At 47.7% G+C, this 15,796-nt stretch overlaps 1 protein-coding gene across 2 annotated transcripts in view; it reads right to left on the bottom strand.

Annotated features, from left to right (window-relative positions):
- Positions 1 to 6,553: 6,553 nt before the first annotated feature.
- SLC35F3 (solute carrier family 35 member F3) overlaps positions 6,554 to 15,796 on the bottom strand; it is a 189,173-nt gene continuing 179,930 nt past the window's right edge. For both annotated transcript variants that reach the window (XM_069800733.1, XM_069800734.1), the window contains 4 exons: positions 13,854 to 13,979; positions 11,113 to 11,305; positions 9,411 to 9,500; positions 6,554 to 8,232 (listed from right to left, as the gene is read on the bottom strand). In XM_069800733.1, coding sequence (XP_069656834.1) covers positions 7,988 to 8,232; positions 9,411 to 9,500; positions 11,113 to 11,305; positions 13,854 to 13,979 — 654 coding nt within the window. In that variant the 3' untranslated portion in view covers positions 6,554 to 7,987. The remainder of the gene's footprint in view (positions 8,233 to 9,410; positions 9,501 to 11,112; positions 11,306 to 13,853; positions 13,980 to 15,796) is intronic.

A 15,796-nucleotide genomic window follows, 5' to 3' on the forward strand; every position in this document is an offset into this window, starting at 1 on the left:
TTCTAAACATTTAAGAAATGTATGCTGTACTTTCTGTGGCCTTATGCGAAGCAGTCCTCTTCATTATTTCATGAAGACTTAATGTTGAGTTTTACTTCTATGAATTTCCTTTTAAGAATAACATGCTTAAACTTCATTGGATGAGTTAGCAAAAATTTAGGGTTTTGAATGAATAAAGAAGAAGGAGTGTATGAGGAGAAAGAAAACTGTAGCTTTTGTTTGGTGGCCTTAGCAAGTCGATTTTCTGAATCTCTAAGAAAATGTGCATTATCATGTTATTTTTCAACTAAATGTGTTTTGGGGCTCTTACCTTGATTTCCTCATAATGCTGTCTTTGCTGGGTGTCATAATGAGCATCCCTGCACTAGGGAGTGCCAATGTGACATGAACATAGAGAATTAAGCACGTGACTTGGGACACTAAGAGAGAGATGGACAGATATAGAGACTACCACAGCTTTCTGCGGTAGCTCTGCATGTATCGGAGGGCTTGATGTGTGGGTTCATCAGGTAGTGCTGGAGGGGATTTGACTAGGAAGGACTAAGCCATCTGTGCAGGCTGGTATGGAGACAGAAGGAGAAAGAATAGACAGAAAAGTGATTTTCACCTTCTCCAGACCTCTGTTTAGTGATCTGAAGCCTGCTGAGAAAAGGCTTGCTTGTCCTTGTGACCTCTCATGGACATCAATGGAGTAGTCTGTGGAACGCAGTCTGAAATTCACTAGTCTACCTAGAGGAGTGGCGATTATGATGAAGGAAAAAAACCCAGCAACTGGAGGTTTAGGATTCTTTTAAGGTGATGAAGTCATTTACATTCATTGTAGGCACTTGTTTTTAACACCAATATTCCGGTTTTGCTCAGTTGTTAGGAATGAAGAAGACAGAAAAAGGAGTATTTTGGGAAAAGCACGCAATGGTAAGGTGGGAAGACTGACTGATTCTTACTCTTCTGTTGGCTCTCGATTAGCAATTCTCCAAGCCTACCAAGGATGAGACAAGCTTGCTTTGCAGCAATGTTGATGCTCAGCTTTTTGCAAGAAAGCTAGAGGGGAAACGAGGAATCTTCCTGTTCTACAAGCAGACCAATTTTCAAAGCTATGTAAATGGAAGAAGAAAACTTATCTTTTGGGTTTCATTTGGATGCCTTCAAATTTCTGTGGCATGTTACGTACTAAAAGCAAAGAAGTGGTTCCTAGTTCTCTCTGAGATTGAAACACATACTAAAATTATTTACAAAAAATCCAGCTGCATGCTTGCATTCAGGTATTGTATTTAATAATCCATCAGCTGCAGCGATTACCTTATGCTCACTATAAACATTGTCTGTGAAGCGTAGGTGTAGTGCACCAGATGAGATTGGTTACACATGCACAAAGGCAACATTGTTCTCAAACATGGTATTTGTTCTCAAACATGGTATTTGTTCTCAAACATGGTATTTGTTCCCAAGATCAATATCAATTTTCTCAGCAGCCAAGCTAGCAAGTGACAGGCCTTTGACCAAATCCAAAATCACACAGTGAAAGAGAGATGGTTTTGTTTACAAGTCAGGAAGGCATTTAAAATGTATAATTGGCCAAAAGTCACAAGCAGGGTATTATGCAACTTACTCTGCTTACTAGGCTGCTGTCATTAAAGACTTGGCAGCTTCAGAAGCCGGAGGGACAGTGAGACCTACTGCTGGGAGACAGCAAAGCTGTGTTCACTGGCCCATAATGTATGCTCATAGCCAGCAGAACAGGAAATCCAAGCTGAAGTTCACATTTTGTAAGTCCTTACAAGTTCTGCTGCTTGGACCTCACTGGAATCCAGCTTGTAGGATTCTTTTAAGAATCTTATAAGAACCTTCTAAGCGTCTGGGTCAGTCATGGATATGTGCAGAAGCTGGAGTTTGGTGTAAATAATGTGCAGAAGTTAGCCAAGGCAGCCCTCCCCTAAGGAAAGGCAAGGAAGTCTCAGTCTCAATAGTCTTGTCCTTTAAAGTTAAAAGGAGTCTGAAGGATGGGTGGCTTTCTACAGACTCGTCTTGGCCCTTTTTTTGAGAGAATAGGAAGCCCTGCACTTAGATTTCTGAAGAGTCTCTAACAATGCTTCTTAACAAAGAAATGAAGCTACTGTGGATCAAAAGAGAAGGTTTTCTGGTGGACTAATAACTGGTTAGTGAGGCAGGAAACAGAGCAGGAATAAATTATTGCAGTTCAAAAGCAGAGGGATTACCAAAGGAGCTGTGCTGAGGCCAGTCTTCTTGTATGTACTCATAAATGATGGGTCAAAAAAAACCCATTTACTGATCGTACTTCTTTACTGATTCAGGAGAGCGAAAACTAAAACTGAGAGGATCTCTCGCTGTCATGTGGCCATGCAGCAAAATAGCTGGTGGCATTCAGCATTAATAGACACGAGGTAATGGACATGGTGAAAAAGTCTAAAATCCATGGTGCGGGGCTCTACATTTACTGTTATCACTTATCAGAAAGATTCTCAATTTATTGTGGATAACTCCATCCAAGTTAAATCACATCTCCTTTAGTTCTCTTCATTTGAGTGAAAGATGCTCTGCAGGTTGATTGCTGTTGTTCCCAAACAATGCACTGATGGCTATCTTGAGATGTTAGGTGGACTGAATCTAGAGCTGGGGTGAAACCTGGAAGTGAAGAGCTAGAAAATTCTTTTGAGTTCTTTTCTGAAGAGATCATGTAGTTCAGCAGTAAAATTAAAGAAATGTCTCTAGATCATTGCAGAGAAACTGCATGTAACAGGTTGTTAAATATACTAGTAATCTGAGCTCCACAGCCTCCCTTGTCTAAGCCTTTTCCAGAATTCTAACTCTCCTTGTAAGTTCCACTCTTCATTACTGAGAATTAAGTTGGTTGCATCCTAGTGCATCTGCAATGTGCATGGAGAAATACTGATCGCCGCCTTCTTTAGAATGATCTTGTGCATATATAAAGATCCCTTTAACAGAGTTTCAGCTAGAATAGAGAAATATGAGGCTTATTATTTTCAGAAACATTAATTTGAGCTACTGGTCCTGTCCTTAGGAATGTGATTTCCTCTTAAGATTTTTAGGCTGCAGGTGGGCATCTGTTCGTTGGACTTCCTTCTTGCTTCCACAAGATCTTTCAAGTCCTTTTTTTCTTATTTCTCTTTTCAATGTTCAGGAGTTTTAGATAAGGTGCAGGTTATTATGGAAATGCCCTAGAACATGCCAGCTAAAGAAGAAAATCTAATTGCTTCTCTTTTAATAATGATGAGCTAGTTAAACTCATCCATCAAAATCCATTACTGCTGGCAGTTTCTGCAAAGACTGCTTGCACGAGGACTGGACTGTGAAAGAAGCTTCTCAGCCTCAGCCTTTGCCAAGGAGTAGCTCACATTTGGAGGCCTTGAAGGACTCTGTCCTTTCTGCAGTACAAATCAGGGACATGAAGCCAAACTCGCCGTAGTTGATGACTTTACAGCATGTGCACAGACCCCATTTCTTCAAATTGGAGTTGTAGCAAGGGGCAAGTGGGCACGTTCCCCTGGAAAGTGTTTCCCAATTTCTGTCCTGATCCCATCGGCAGCTCTCCTGTGCTCCTGCTTCACACCAGCTGCATTGTTTCTGCCTTCTGTTCTTTCCCCATTCCTTGAAGGAACTCCCGGTCCCAGCCTGCTTTCTGAGTCTGTGCAGCCCTCCATAAGTCCCAGCCTGCTTTCTAAATCCACATAGCCCAGGTGGGTGACTGGAGCTATACCTAGGGCTTCTGAACTGCTGAAGACCTATGACATCCTTCTCAGTGAAGAGGAGGGGTGTTTCACATGTGCTCCTGTTGTGCAGATTTGTGGCTTTATTGGGAATATGATACAGAGCTACACAAGTCAATTCAGACTTCTGTATTCACTGCACAGGGAAACCTTCACTTTCCAGTGGGTTTGCAGGCCCGCAGGCATAGTAGCAGAAAGGTTTTTGACCAGAAATGGTGTCAACCTGGTGATACTACTTTCTCTATATGTTGAAGATACTGTCTGTATTAGCCCTGACCAACTCAATATTGCACTAGCTTTGTTACAGAGCACTCTGGAGAGCTAGGGATGAGTGACTTGTCCCTGAGCTAACAGGAGACATTAATTCAGCCCCAGAACTTGATCTACAGGTCTACTAGTCTCCCCTCAACCCCCAAAGCTAGATATTGGTTTCAGTGTCTTCTGTTCATCTGTTGAGTATTGTGGTTGGACTTCTGCCTTTCATCGCTATTTTCTGAAGACTGCTGATAGGAATACAACCATCCTAGACAGAAGAACAGGAGAAACTTTTTAAAACAAGACCAGCTCTGACTCACATGCTAATGAAAGGTTCATGCAGTCACTGTGGAGAGCTACAATAAAAAATTATGACGAAGGCAGCAGCAGGAGACAGCTACAGACAAGAGGCCAAGGAGAAAGATGTGCAAGGGAGGGGGAGAACTGCTGTTCCTTCCTTGGATTCCTCACTGCCGTATTGTGCGGCAGCAAAAGCCGGCAGCTGCAGTGGGGTCTGGTGATGCTATTTACTTTCCTGAGATTTTTTTTTTGACTTGCTGTTTTAACAAGCCCACTGGATCATTACTGGTTTCCTCCTTTGCTGGAGGAGCCAAGATGCTTTGTGAGGGCTAGGCTGGGGCAGAAGGCTGCTGATCCAGGTCAGCCCTTGAAGAAGGGTGCACACTGGTGGCTGGTAGTGCTCTGCGAGGGCAGGAGCCACACAGTGACGATGCAGGAGACCAGCTTCAAAGACACCAGGTAGCAAGGCCTGATGCTGCAGGGACCTGCAGTTCTGCCTGAGGAGGAGGTTTGAGGTGGCCAAAGGTGGGCTAAAAGTGCTGGTTCCAGGCTTGTGTTTCCCTCTTCTCCAGAGGAGGTATGGCCCGGCAGAGCAGCGTGGGGTCCATAGAGGCCAGCAGTGGGTCTGACTTGCAGGGTGCTGCAGAGATTGCAGCCAGTGCTTTGGCCTATGAGGGCAAGAAGGGGAGCCTGCCACAACTCAGCCCTCATCTCCAAGGCACTGAATTTGTCCTGGGAGTCCTTTAACAGCCCAAGATGAGGAGGGTTCAATCTTGCCTTCACCTGAAAGGTAGCCCGGTTACATCTAATGCCTTCTCAGAAGGGTTTGCTCTCTGCCTTGCCCTTCTGGTGAGAGCCAACAACTCCAGTTCCTTTCATTCCTCAGCTCCAGATCCGTGAAGCTTTGGCACTTACAGATGCAGACACATACCCATATGGACATGCTGCTTTCTTGACATTCTAGTTGCATCCTGGGCTTCACTGTCTGGAAGGTTTTGCTAAGCAGCAGCTCGCTGTCAAGTCAGGTGTTTATCCTTGGGGCAAGGTGTTGTCTGAAGAAATATAGGTCACTTCATCTGATTAATTTGTTTATGTGTAGTTTAGAATTGCTGATCATGGGTAAATCTAGTTTGCTCAGCTCCCACTCAGGAGAGAGATGTAATAAAGTGCCGTTTGAAATCCCAGCCCTTGTGTGTGTTTAGCCTGTTCTCGGGAAGGATGAGCCAACAAAAGCAATGACAGTTGCATCTGGTAAACCAGAGTTTTACTGATGCTGATATCCATTCTGGTGCATAAATTCCTCCACAATCCTTACTGAATGTTAAAAAAATCTGCTGCCGTTTTAGTCATAAACACGTTAGTTAGTTGCAGTTTTTAAAGTGGCATTTAGAGTCTTTTGGATACCTACCAGACTGCATCAAACACAGAACACAGAGATGACAGAAGATGCCACTTATTGGGACTATGGAAAATGGAAGGACTCTTTGTACCTTCTTCTCTGGCCTTGCCTCAGGCAGGGTGCTTGGGGAGGGGTGTGGGGTCCTTCAAGGATGAGAAAATGATATGCCCAAAGATGGAGTAAACTTTAGTCTGGGAGCTTTGAGATCAAGTCTCTGTGTGTACCCTTCAAACCAGTTATTAGAGATGTACCTGTGCTCCTCTCCTGTGCCTTACCCTCCCCTGCTTCCCAAAGAAATAGATTTAAAAATTCAGGTATGTAACACTGAATGGGACAGTGGTTGTGAGCAGCTTCCCACAGCCTCAGATTTTTGCCTGTGTGTGTAATCTCTGTTAGCGAGTCTTTAGTGTCTGTTTGGTCATGAAGAGGTATGTAGGGAGCAAACATACAGCCTGGAGTAGGGCCTAATTAGTATACTACAAACTCATGTCCCATCCATAGCCCCTGAATACCTATTAGCATATGCATGTGTGGCTGCTCACCAATGGTTTCAAAGGAAGGTCAGCTTTTTCTCACCAATGGTTTCAAAGGAAGGTCAGCTTTTCCTTTGCTCTGCTTCTGCTGGACACGTGTTTCCCGACTGATGCCTAACATCAGCCCTCCGGACAGATTTTCCAGGAAATCTAGAGCAGACTCTGCTGTCAAGGACAGACTGGCAAGCAGTGCATTGAGTTGCAGTGTTGGTTGCTTTGATGATTGTGTCTCTCCCTTCTGATTGCTTTGGCCAAGTACTACCCACAGTAAAACTGGAAGAAAGGTGCAGTCCAGAGAAGGAAACAGCATTGACCAAGGCTGAGTTTAAAATCTTTTATTATTTAGCTTTGCCAAACAGATAATGGAATCTGAAGTTGATTTGCTAAAATGTTTTGAAGTGGATGCCACCCCTGCCTGAGACAAAGAGGCGCTCAGTGGCAGCAGGGACCCTTAGGCTATGGCAGCAGTTCAAAAGAACACTTTTAATTTTGTATGCAACAATGTAAACTTCAAAAATAGTAAACTATAACCTTTCCCCCCTGCCCTTTTTACATAGCATGTGATCTATCACAGATAGAAATTTAATGGCGAACCAAAATCGCGTAAGTAAACATCCTGGTGCTTACAAGTTTCATAAAAAGTGTTACATTTGATGTAAATATCTTACATTTTTAACTCTTAACACTCACAATTATGGAGTAAAAGCAACTGGTGATTCACCCCCTTAGTCCGTGCTCTCAGACTGTACATCAGCAACCACGCTCTTGCCAGCCCCTTTGATCGTTTTCGGTTGGATTGTCCCACACATGACCAAGACTTCCCCTTCCTCACACTGGTGTTAAGCAAGCGCAGCTCCACACAGGGGTAAAACCTGTGCAAGTGAGAAGAGAACCAGGTCTCCTGCACGCAAACTTGCAGTCCCCTGGGCCCCGCGTTCCCACAGAAGCCATGGCGCGTATGGGGGGGGCACGTCCTGATGTCGGTGGGAATTTGGGGTCCCTCGGGGCCGCAAGCCCGAGCCCTGCCATTGCAAGTGCTTCGCGGCGGGACCTGGTTCTGCGTGGATAAAGACAAGAGTTCTGTAGAAGGCACTGGATTTCTCTTGCATGATTTTAAATGTGGACTACAGTCATGTGCAGAATAAGGAGATTTGGGCTTTAGACTGCTTTCTTTCTAGTGCTTTAGTGCAAGCATTTTTAGCGCTTGAATTCTCTCCTGGTTGCAGCGCGACATGCGCTCACCTACACAGAGTGATTTCCAACCCTCTTTCCTTCCACTTATCCCCTCATCTTCCTGTCCCCCAAAAGATTCCCTTTTTGTTCCTTGAAAACTTTCAGAGTACAGCTCTGGTCAAAAATAAACATGTGATGTAGCATAGCGTTTGTTTCTTTTAAATCACAGTGTGCAATGCATCAGTTGGTACCTAATGTTCAAAATGTCTGCCCTGCTTTTCATGAAAATCATTCTTTAAAATAACCTATGCAAATATATTTTGACTATATATTACATTCATTTAAAAAGAGAAGAGAGGTTCTTGGTTTGCAGTTTTTTTCAGTGTACTACTTAAGTGAAAGGTCTGATGTGAAAAAAGTACAAGCAAACTGGACATGCCAAGACTCGATGCCTTAGATGGTGATCATATCAAAACTGTACAGGTATGTACACCGTGTTGGACAGGTGTGCTTCTTCCCAAGAAAAGACCTTTGCATCATCATATATAAGGTTAACCACAAAGTTTTGGTAAAAAGAGCATTTAATGAGCAAAGGATGACATGGAGGGGCGAGTTCTCCGGCTTTTGTTAGGCAGTCCTGAAGCGATGTCTCCATTCCCTTCGGGGATTTCTTCCTTCTTCCGGACTTTGAGACGCGTGAGGAGCTTTATTACCCAGACATCCCATTCCTCTGGCAAGAGCAACAGGAGGAAGCCCAGGCCAATAATGATGATGGCGATTACTCGGACACTGTTGAAGACAATTTCACTCGTGTAGTGATCAACAACTGTGTGGGACATTGAACGGGTGTTATTACGTGGGACAAAGCATTAGGGCAGTATCCCCCTCCCTCCCCCTTGCCTCCCAGGCTCTGAAGGCTGGCTGTGCCAGGAGAACACGGCCACGGAGACGATGGTGGCGGGGAGACGACCCTTCCTGCTGGTTTAGCACGCAGCAGGGTACGGCCCCCTTCGGAGCAGGCAGAGCTGGCCGGCGGGCTCAGGACGCAACAGGGGACGATGCCTGGAGCTGCAGTTGTCGTCTGCAGCAGCACCTTCTCCCTTGTTTGCCGACAGCACGGGAACTCCCGCTGAGCTACGGGTACGCAGAGAAAGGGGCATTTCCCTTCCCCGGCACAGCAGCTCCTTCATGCAAATTTTTCTTCTCGCCCTGACCATCCCACTGCGTAAGAAACCCTGCGCACGCTGAGCCACGCACACATTCTGGTGGGGATCGCACCGTTCGGTACCAAAGTCTGCTGGGGCAGCCAGCCGTGCCCAGCTCTGCATGTGTGTAGTCAGCACAAAGCTGGGAGCTGCCGCCTCTGCTGCGGCACCAGTTCAGCACACTGGGGTTTAGGAGCCTGGTTTGGGAGAGGTGGCTCTGGTTTGGGTCAGGGTTGCCTCTGCACTCCCCTGTCCAGCCCTCTCAGGCTCTGCAGTCTCTTGGCTTTCGCTAAATTTCAGAAAACCATCAGAGAAATGTGCCAGGCCATGCCCAAAATAGAATTGTCCAGTGCTCTTGATAAACACCTGCGATGTTATTTACCAAGGCAAGCAGAATTACTAGTACATATTTGCTCTAAAATGTACACAATTTTATTTGTTTCAATTTAATGTTAAACCTGCCTTGGAGAAATAATTAAGAATTGATTTCTACTTCATCCATGAATTTTCATCCCAGCCCAGAGACAGATGACTTCAAGTCTACTTTGTTTTTCAGCATGCAGGCTTCTTCGGACAGTAATTTAAAAAGCAATTCTAGAGATTATGAATATTCATGTAGTATTATATGATACATATTTAACACATAAAGTATACATTTTTGATCAGTGCCATCTCCATAAGTCTTTCAGAGAAGCAGCAAAACATGTTTAATTAAGCTATTTGCTTTTATCCCTGTTGTGTATTTGAAAGGCCACAGATTTAGTATATTCATCAAGATGCAAAAGGCAGAAATTCTTACCCGCATTCACTGGGACACTCAGTACAATTCCAAGAGAAATCAAGGTGGGGTAGGTAATAGCAATCCCAAAATTTAGTAGAATATTGAATGCTGAAGAAGGAAAGAAAAAACACCTTTTACTACAGTGAAACTAGGCAGAGGGAATGTCACTTGAAACGTTTATGCTTTATTACTCCCTCTGTGTGCTGTTCAAATAGAAGGCATATTAACCTCTGTTGTTATTCCTGGAAGATACCTGTGGACAGATGTCTGTCTGCTGCACGTCCATCTGCCTGAGACATTGCTGTTTCTGGGGAACTCTATATCCCGCTGGAGTCGGCAGCGGGATCAGGGTGAGGTTTGGGTACAACCTGTCTCTCAGTGTAATGATGTGCAGTGATTCCCACTCTCTATACCAATCCATTTCGCCCTGCTGAAAGACTAAACACTTTTCATCTAGGAGATTTCAGCCAAACAGTCGCTTCTGGCTGGATACTTTTTTTTGTAGAAAAGCTGCCTCCAGCTGCAGGTGGAAGATGCTGTAAATCTGACCATCTTCAAGATAGGAACTTGCTAAATATAATTTCCTATAATGAAATTTCATACAATGAAATTATAATATCATTATAATATCATTTCAACTGAATGATTGTAATATCACTCCATTGTAATACCATACACTGTTCTTGGAGTGTCTCATGGCAAATTAATAATTGCTTTGGACCAAATTTACCCATGTTTTAAGGGGATTAGCTTTAGCAAAGTCAGGAGAGCCTTGCCAGTACTGAACTTGTCAGCAGCTGGGGCTCCGACTGTCTTCTAGTAGTACCTATGCGTTGCACACCACAGCAATTGCTTGCCACGTTCTGCACTACTTGCTTACAGAAACCTTCCATTGAGTCCACTGGTAAGTAAACTGGAGGTACTTCTAGAGTCAAATGTTGAGACTGTTCAGGGTAAAAGGAGCTGGGACTTAAGATAGGGATGGAGAAGTGCTATTTATTTCCAGTAGAAATGAAAGGAACGTTTTAGGAGATGTGATGCCATCATCCAGTTTAGGGACCAACTGTGGCAGCACAGTCAACGCATCTAGTTTAACAAGGAACAGCATCACATTTCTGATGACCATGATCATTAAAGCTTAGATTTGGCATCCCTCCCAAGGTGGACTCCCTTGGTGGCACAGCAGCGGCAGCAGAATAGAGGAGTGCCACCTACCAAATTCCCACCAGTGCTATGCAACGCTACGTTTCCAAAAATTCCCTGCTCTTTAGGAATAGCAATTAGCTATTCTTGAAGTCAGCAGAGGCGCTGGAGGCTGGCCTTGATTGGCCTGGCCTGGCCTAACCTGGGGGCTCGGGGGATGCTGATGAGCCCAAGGTAATGCCCTGCTGTCAGGGCTGCTTCCCGTCACAGCCCGAGCAAGTGTGGCTTGTCTCTGTGAAGCAGAGATCACGAGTGGGAGTTAGAACAAACTTTACAGTTTAGTTCCACAGCACCTTCTACTGACGGCCACAATAGTTTGGCTTGGTAATAACAGCAGGAGTGGGGTCTACATCGCCACCTAGGAATGGGCCCTCTGCATGATTTCTCAAGCTGATAATTAGGTTGCGAAGAAGGGAAAACAGCTGCAGTATGTCAGAGGTCTGCAGCTTCCACCAGTGGCCAGTTTCTGGCACCCTCCTCCACCCTGAGCAGTGCGAGAGCCCCCCCGTCTACTCACTCAATAAGAGAATCGAAAATCCGCAGAGGTTTCCCCAAGGAATGATGTCAAAAGAGCTCCAGTACTCCACTTTGGTAAAATAAAGGATGACAGGAATACAGGTAACGAAGAGGACGTTGAAGACAGCTAACACAGACAGGAATAAGGCAGCTTCTCCAAATTTAGCACTGCCCAAAAGAAGTTTGAATAAAACCTACAAGAGGAAAACACATGGGTTTAACTCTCTTGCACCACTCCTCTGGAGGGCTGGTGTCCTGGCTCCAGTGGCTACCGGCAACCTGGCCCGCCGGCCAGTTGCTTGGGGCCGAGGGGGCTGGGTGCTGAGCAGTGTCAGTCAGCACCCATGCGGTGATGCTTGCCGGACACTTGAAACGGCTGCTCGTGAAGCTGTGGAGAGCAGCTCGTGTGCCCCAGCCCTCTCCCTCCTAGCACCCCGGGAACACAGGCAGGGGCAGCTGCCCAATGAGCCCACGCGGGAAGGGGGCTCAGCACCTTTGGCCGTGCATCTCCCAAAAGAGAAGGTCGCTCACCCTCGCCTAGACACTTGGGTCTTTTTCCTGCGTGCTCCCTTCAGGAAAACCTCTGGAAAATTTGACATTAAAACCAGAAGACTTAGCGGAGCAGGGCAGAGGGAGGAGAGGAAGCAACGTGTCTATCTCCCTGCATGAGACGTCACTGGTCCAGGCCTTGAGCTGACACCTGAGGAGCGCTGCGGGGGTGAGCAAGCACGGTTCCTGCCGCCTGGCTGTCCTCCCTCCTTGTCCCACCGTGCACCATGGCCTGCCCGCGAGCACCGCTGTCCTTGCCTCCCAAGGCACGCTCGCAGTGCCGGACTGCTTTCTCCCTGCCCCAGAAGGCAGAGAGCGCAGCAGCAGCCCCGAGCCCAGCTGCAGCCCGACTAACGAGACCGCGGAGAGGGATTTAAAAGCTTTGGTTTGTCAGAGGGAGAAGGGATGAAGAGAGGAAACAAGGGAGGCGAGCGGCCCATCTGGGGAGGCCCTGCAGAAGGGTCTGGTCTGGGGTCTGCATCAGTTTTCCACCACGGAACTGCAGAGGATCCAGTGGATCCCGTGGGCTCTGGGTACAGCTTTCCCCTGCCACGGGCTGGAAACCAGGAGAGCCAGTGGACTCTGACTTACTGGTTTGTGCTGGGGTGGCAGGCCCCCTCGCCAGTGTCAGTTGTCTCTTCCCTTCGCCTACCCAGAGCCCCACAGGCAAGTCTGCAGGGCTGCTGTGCTCGCGGGGCTGCTGCCCGCTCCCACCACCTCGCAGCCGTCACTGGCCAGTGCAGCTGCATTGCCGCTCTGCATAATGGAGCAAGATGTCCCGAAAACTACTTACTCCTCATTTGCCACCTGAGGATGGCGTGTTGCCGCGGCGGGGCAGGCAGCCGGCACAGGCAGACTGAAGCATCTGCGTTTGGGAGTAGGAGGGCAGCTTGCCTGCCTGCAGATCTGCCTGCCCCTTCGGCACACGCAACTCAGGGAAACTGAGCCAGACCGCGGAAAGCAAGAGCAGATTGGCAGGAGCGGCAGCAGCAGAGTGGCATTTCTTGAGGAACGAGCTGCACAGCTCCAGCTGTCCTGGCATGCGGGGCGTGCTGCAGAGTAACAGCCCGCCGGCGCTGCCACCATCACCTCCCTGTGCACGGGTTCTGGTGGAGCAGCCCCGAGACCCCCGTCCCCACAAGGAGCAGCGATGCCATGGGAGATGGGGCAGAGCTAGGCTCTAGCCTTGAACAACCCTGCCTGCCTGCCGATGATTCCAGAGCCGTGGCGTTTCCTCAGGTCTGGAGGGCCACGTCTCTGGTCTTGCAAGGAAATGCTCTTTTAGAGGAAGGAGCTGTATGAAACTTCATGACCTCCCTTATGTAAGACATAGGCTGATCTGAAAAAGTGAGCAGAAAGCATTGCAGCACAGCGCTGAGCGACACAGACAGATGCTTCTCAGTTTGGCAAGTCTCCCTGGATTGCTTGTGTTAAGGCTGCAGGGCTTGCCTGGCCAATTTCTGTCGGAGGACTGGCACAGTGCAATTCATTAGACCAGACAGAGACATCTACACCTCATCCTAGTCTACACATCTGAGCCAGGGCAGGTGAACCGCACCCTACAAGCGCTTATTCCTCTCTGTGGACTGCGACTCTGAGCGCTGTGAGCAGCACAGAGGCAAATGCATGTATGTGTCTCAGGGTAAATGAAATGGCTCATTGCCCAGCAGAAAAGGCTGCATGTCACATAGTGCAGCTTACCCAGCTGGTCAGGATGAGACCTTGATTCACAGGCACATGCTTTGGATTTTAAACACATGATTATTTCCATGACAAGCAATACTTTAAGCCCAGCGTAGGCTACATATGCCACTGAAGGAGGACTGGCAAGAGGAGGTCTTGAAAAAGAAGCTAAATCTCTGCAGGGACTTCCAGAGTGAGTGATTAAATCCAGCACCTATGGAAAAGCAGCCTTATTTTTCAAGAAGGCAGGACACCTCTAAGTCCTCCTGTGGGCACTGGAGAAGGCTCTTCCCAGGAAATAGGAATTTTTATCCTAAGTGAGGGCAGACATCAAAGCAAGTGAATACCTGAATGCAGTGTTGCAGAGTCAGCGTGTATGGCAGAGCCCCTCAAAGAAAGAAGGACACATGGCACTGAACTGCACGAAGGTTTGCAAGTAAGACAGGAGCAGTTAAAGTGAGTGACAGGGGTGACTGGCATCTTTCTGGGTGAAGACCCAGGCGTGCTTACCTTGTAGAGAGCAGACATTGAGGCAGAGCCCACCACCAGGGCTATCCCAATAACGGAGTGGCTGTGAAACCCATCAGCATACGTCATCATAACTATCCCTGCAATAGCAAATATAGCAGCCACGATCTGATTGGAGACAAAGAAAGAAAGAAAGCAAGTGTTACTGGACAACCCCCAACATGGAAAAACACGAGAGCAGCTTTAAGTGAGGGGCAGTACTTCTGCATCATCTCCTTATGTAGAAAACTAGTAGCACGCCCAGGTCGGTACCTGCAGAGCTGATGCTGGCTTCCCTGGCTGCAGAGAAGCTGCAGGCAGAGCTGGGAAGGAGCGGCTGCCTCAGGGGGGTGTGCAGCAGGCCAGACCGCAGGGCCCAGTGCCTCCGACTGAGCTGAAGTGGGGATTTCATCTCTGTCACTGAGACTCCCCATCAGTGGGTCCCTGCAGCCTGTGCGTGACAATAATACACAAGTAGTAATTCCCTGGTGCTTGCAGGAAAGGCTTTGAGTCCTGTGGAGGTTTTGGAGGAAAAAGGGGTTTGAAATAAATGGAAGAATAAAACTCATACAACTAATTTCCAGTTCAGACATGTCATTTCAGAGAGTAGAGGGAGGTTTAGTCAGCCAGCCAGGCCCACAGCAATGCCTGAGGGGGGGTTAGCCAAAGGGAGGTAGCATTCACGAAGGTGGGGAACAGCCTGCCCCTGATTCAGCAGGGTCAGCAAGAGACCCCTGGCTTCTCTGGGAGTGTCCTGCCAGATGTCCCAAACCTCCCCAGGTAGTAATTCTGGGGTGAAAAGGGCTTTCTGCATGCTCCGTGCTTCCTGGCTCTGCAGTGGTGCAAGGGACACCCCGCTTAGACCACATCCCCTTTGGCTGCACAATCATGGTGATGCTTCTGAGATGATTTGGATAAATGAGTTTATTTTGACCCGTAGCTGGATCAGTGCCAGCCAACTTTCCCCTCTCCTGGGGTCAACCCGGGGTTTTAAGCCCCATCCACAGGCTGTGGCTGCCCAGACATCCAAGAGGAATGGCCTCCTCTCACCTTTCCCGTTCACCACCAGAGATGCTGGGGCTGCTGTGAAGATGCAGGGCGAAAGCCTGTGTGCCAAGCTCTGCTGCTGCCTGATGAGGAAGCTGAGGTGGGGGGGACCCCTTTACCAGCTGCAGGTCCCCATCCCAGCACCACCAGCAGCCTCTTCCCTGGGTTGAGCTGGGAGGGGCTGGTGTCAGGGGGCACCTATAAAACTTCCACAGACAATCACCCAGCAGATCCCTCCTGCAAGCTGATATCAACACTTCCAACTTCCCCTAACAGAAAAATGCCCCATTTTTGCAAACAGAGCGGGATCAATTTCTCCAAAGGTGTTGCTGTAGAATGGCAGGGTGGTGTAAGGGTAGAAAAAAGCCCAAATCAGCAGAAGCTGAAACTACCTGGAAAATACAGCTGCTAACAGCATCTCGACAAAACAGGGCTTGAGCGTAGAAATTGGTGTACTGCTGTTCAAGATGCTACATGAGCACAGTTTCAGCAGGGTATGGAGAGGCAGGGTTTCCCCCAACAGCTCAGCCCCTTGCCGACCCAGCCAAGGGGCAGCAGGTTCTGAAGATGCTGATTTATTACTTGCTCAGAGTGGAGCCCAGTGCAAGCTGCAAAGGCTGGGTGTGCATGCTGCAAATTTGAGGAGGTTTTAGCTACAGCATCTTGGCTTGCAGCCCTGTCAGCATGAGATCTCTCCATGCACAGCTGTGGGGCATCATTTCTAAAGTGAAGCTTGGTGGTGGTGTCCTGGACAGGCTTATTTTTAAGACAAGGAGAGAAAGAACCCCAATGCACGGCTCTACAGCAATGTGGGGCTGTTTCAGATAGGCGGGAGTGAAGGAGCTCGGCAGCCCTCAGCAGTTCTCTCATGTCAGAGTGCTAGTTCTTGCCAAATAAAA

This window comes from Haliaeetus albicilla, chromosome 13 (genome assembly GCF_947461875.1).
Source record: "Haliaeetus albicilla chromosome 13, bHalAlb1.1, whole genome shotgun sequence".
In the NCBI taxonomy this organism is placed as follows: domain Eukaryota; kingdom Metazoa; phylum Chordata; class Aves; order Accipitriformes; family Accipitridae; genus Haliaeetus; species Haliaeetus albicilla.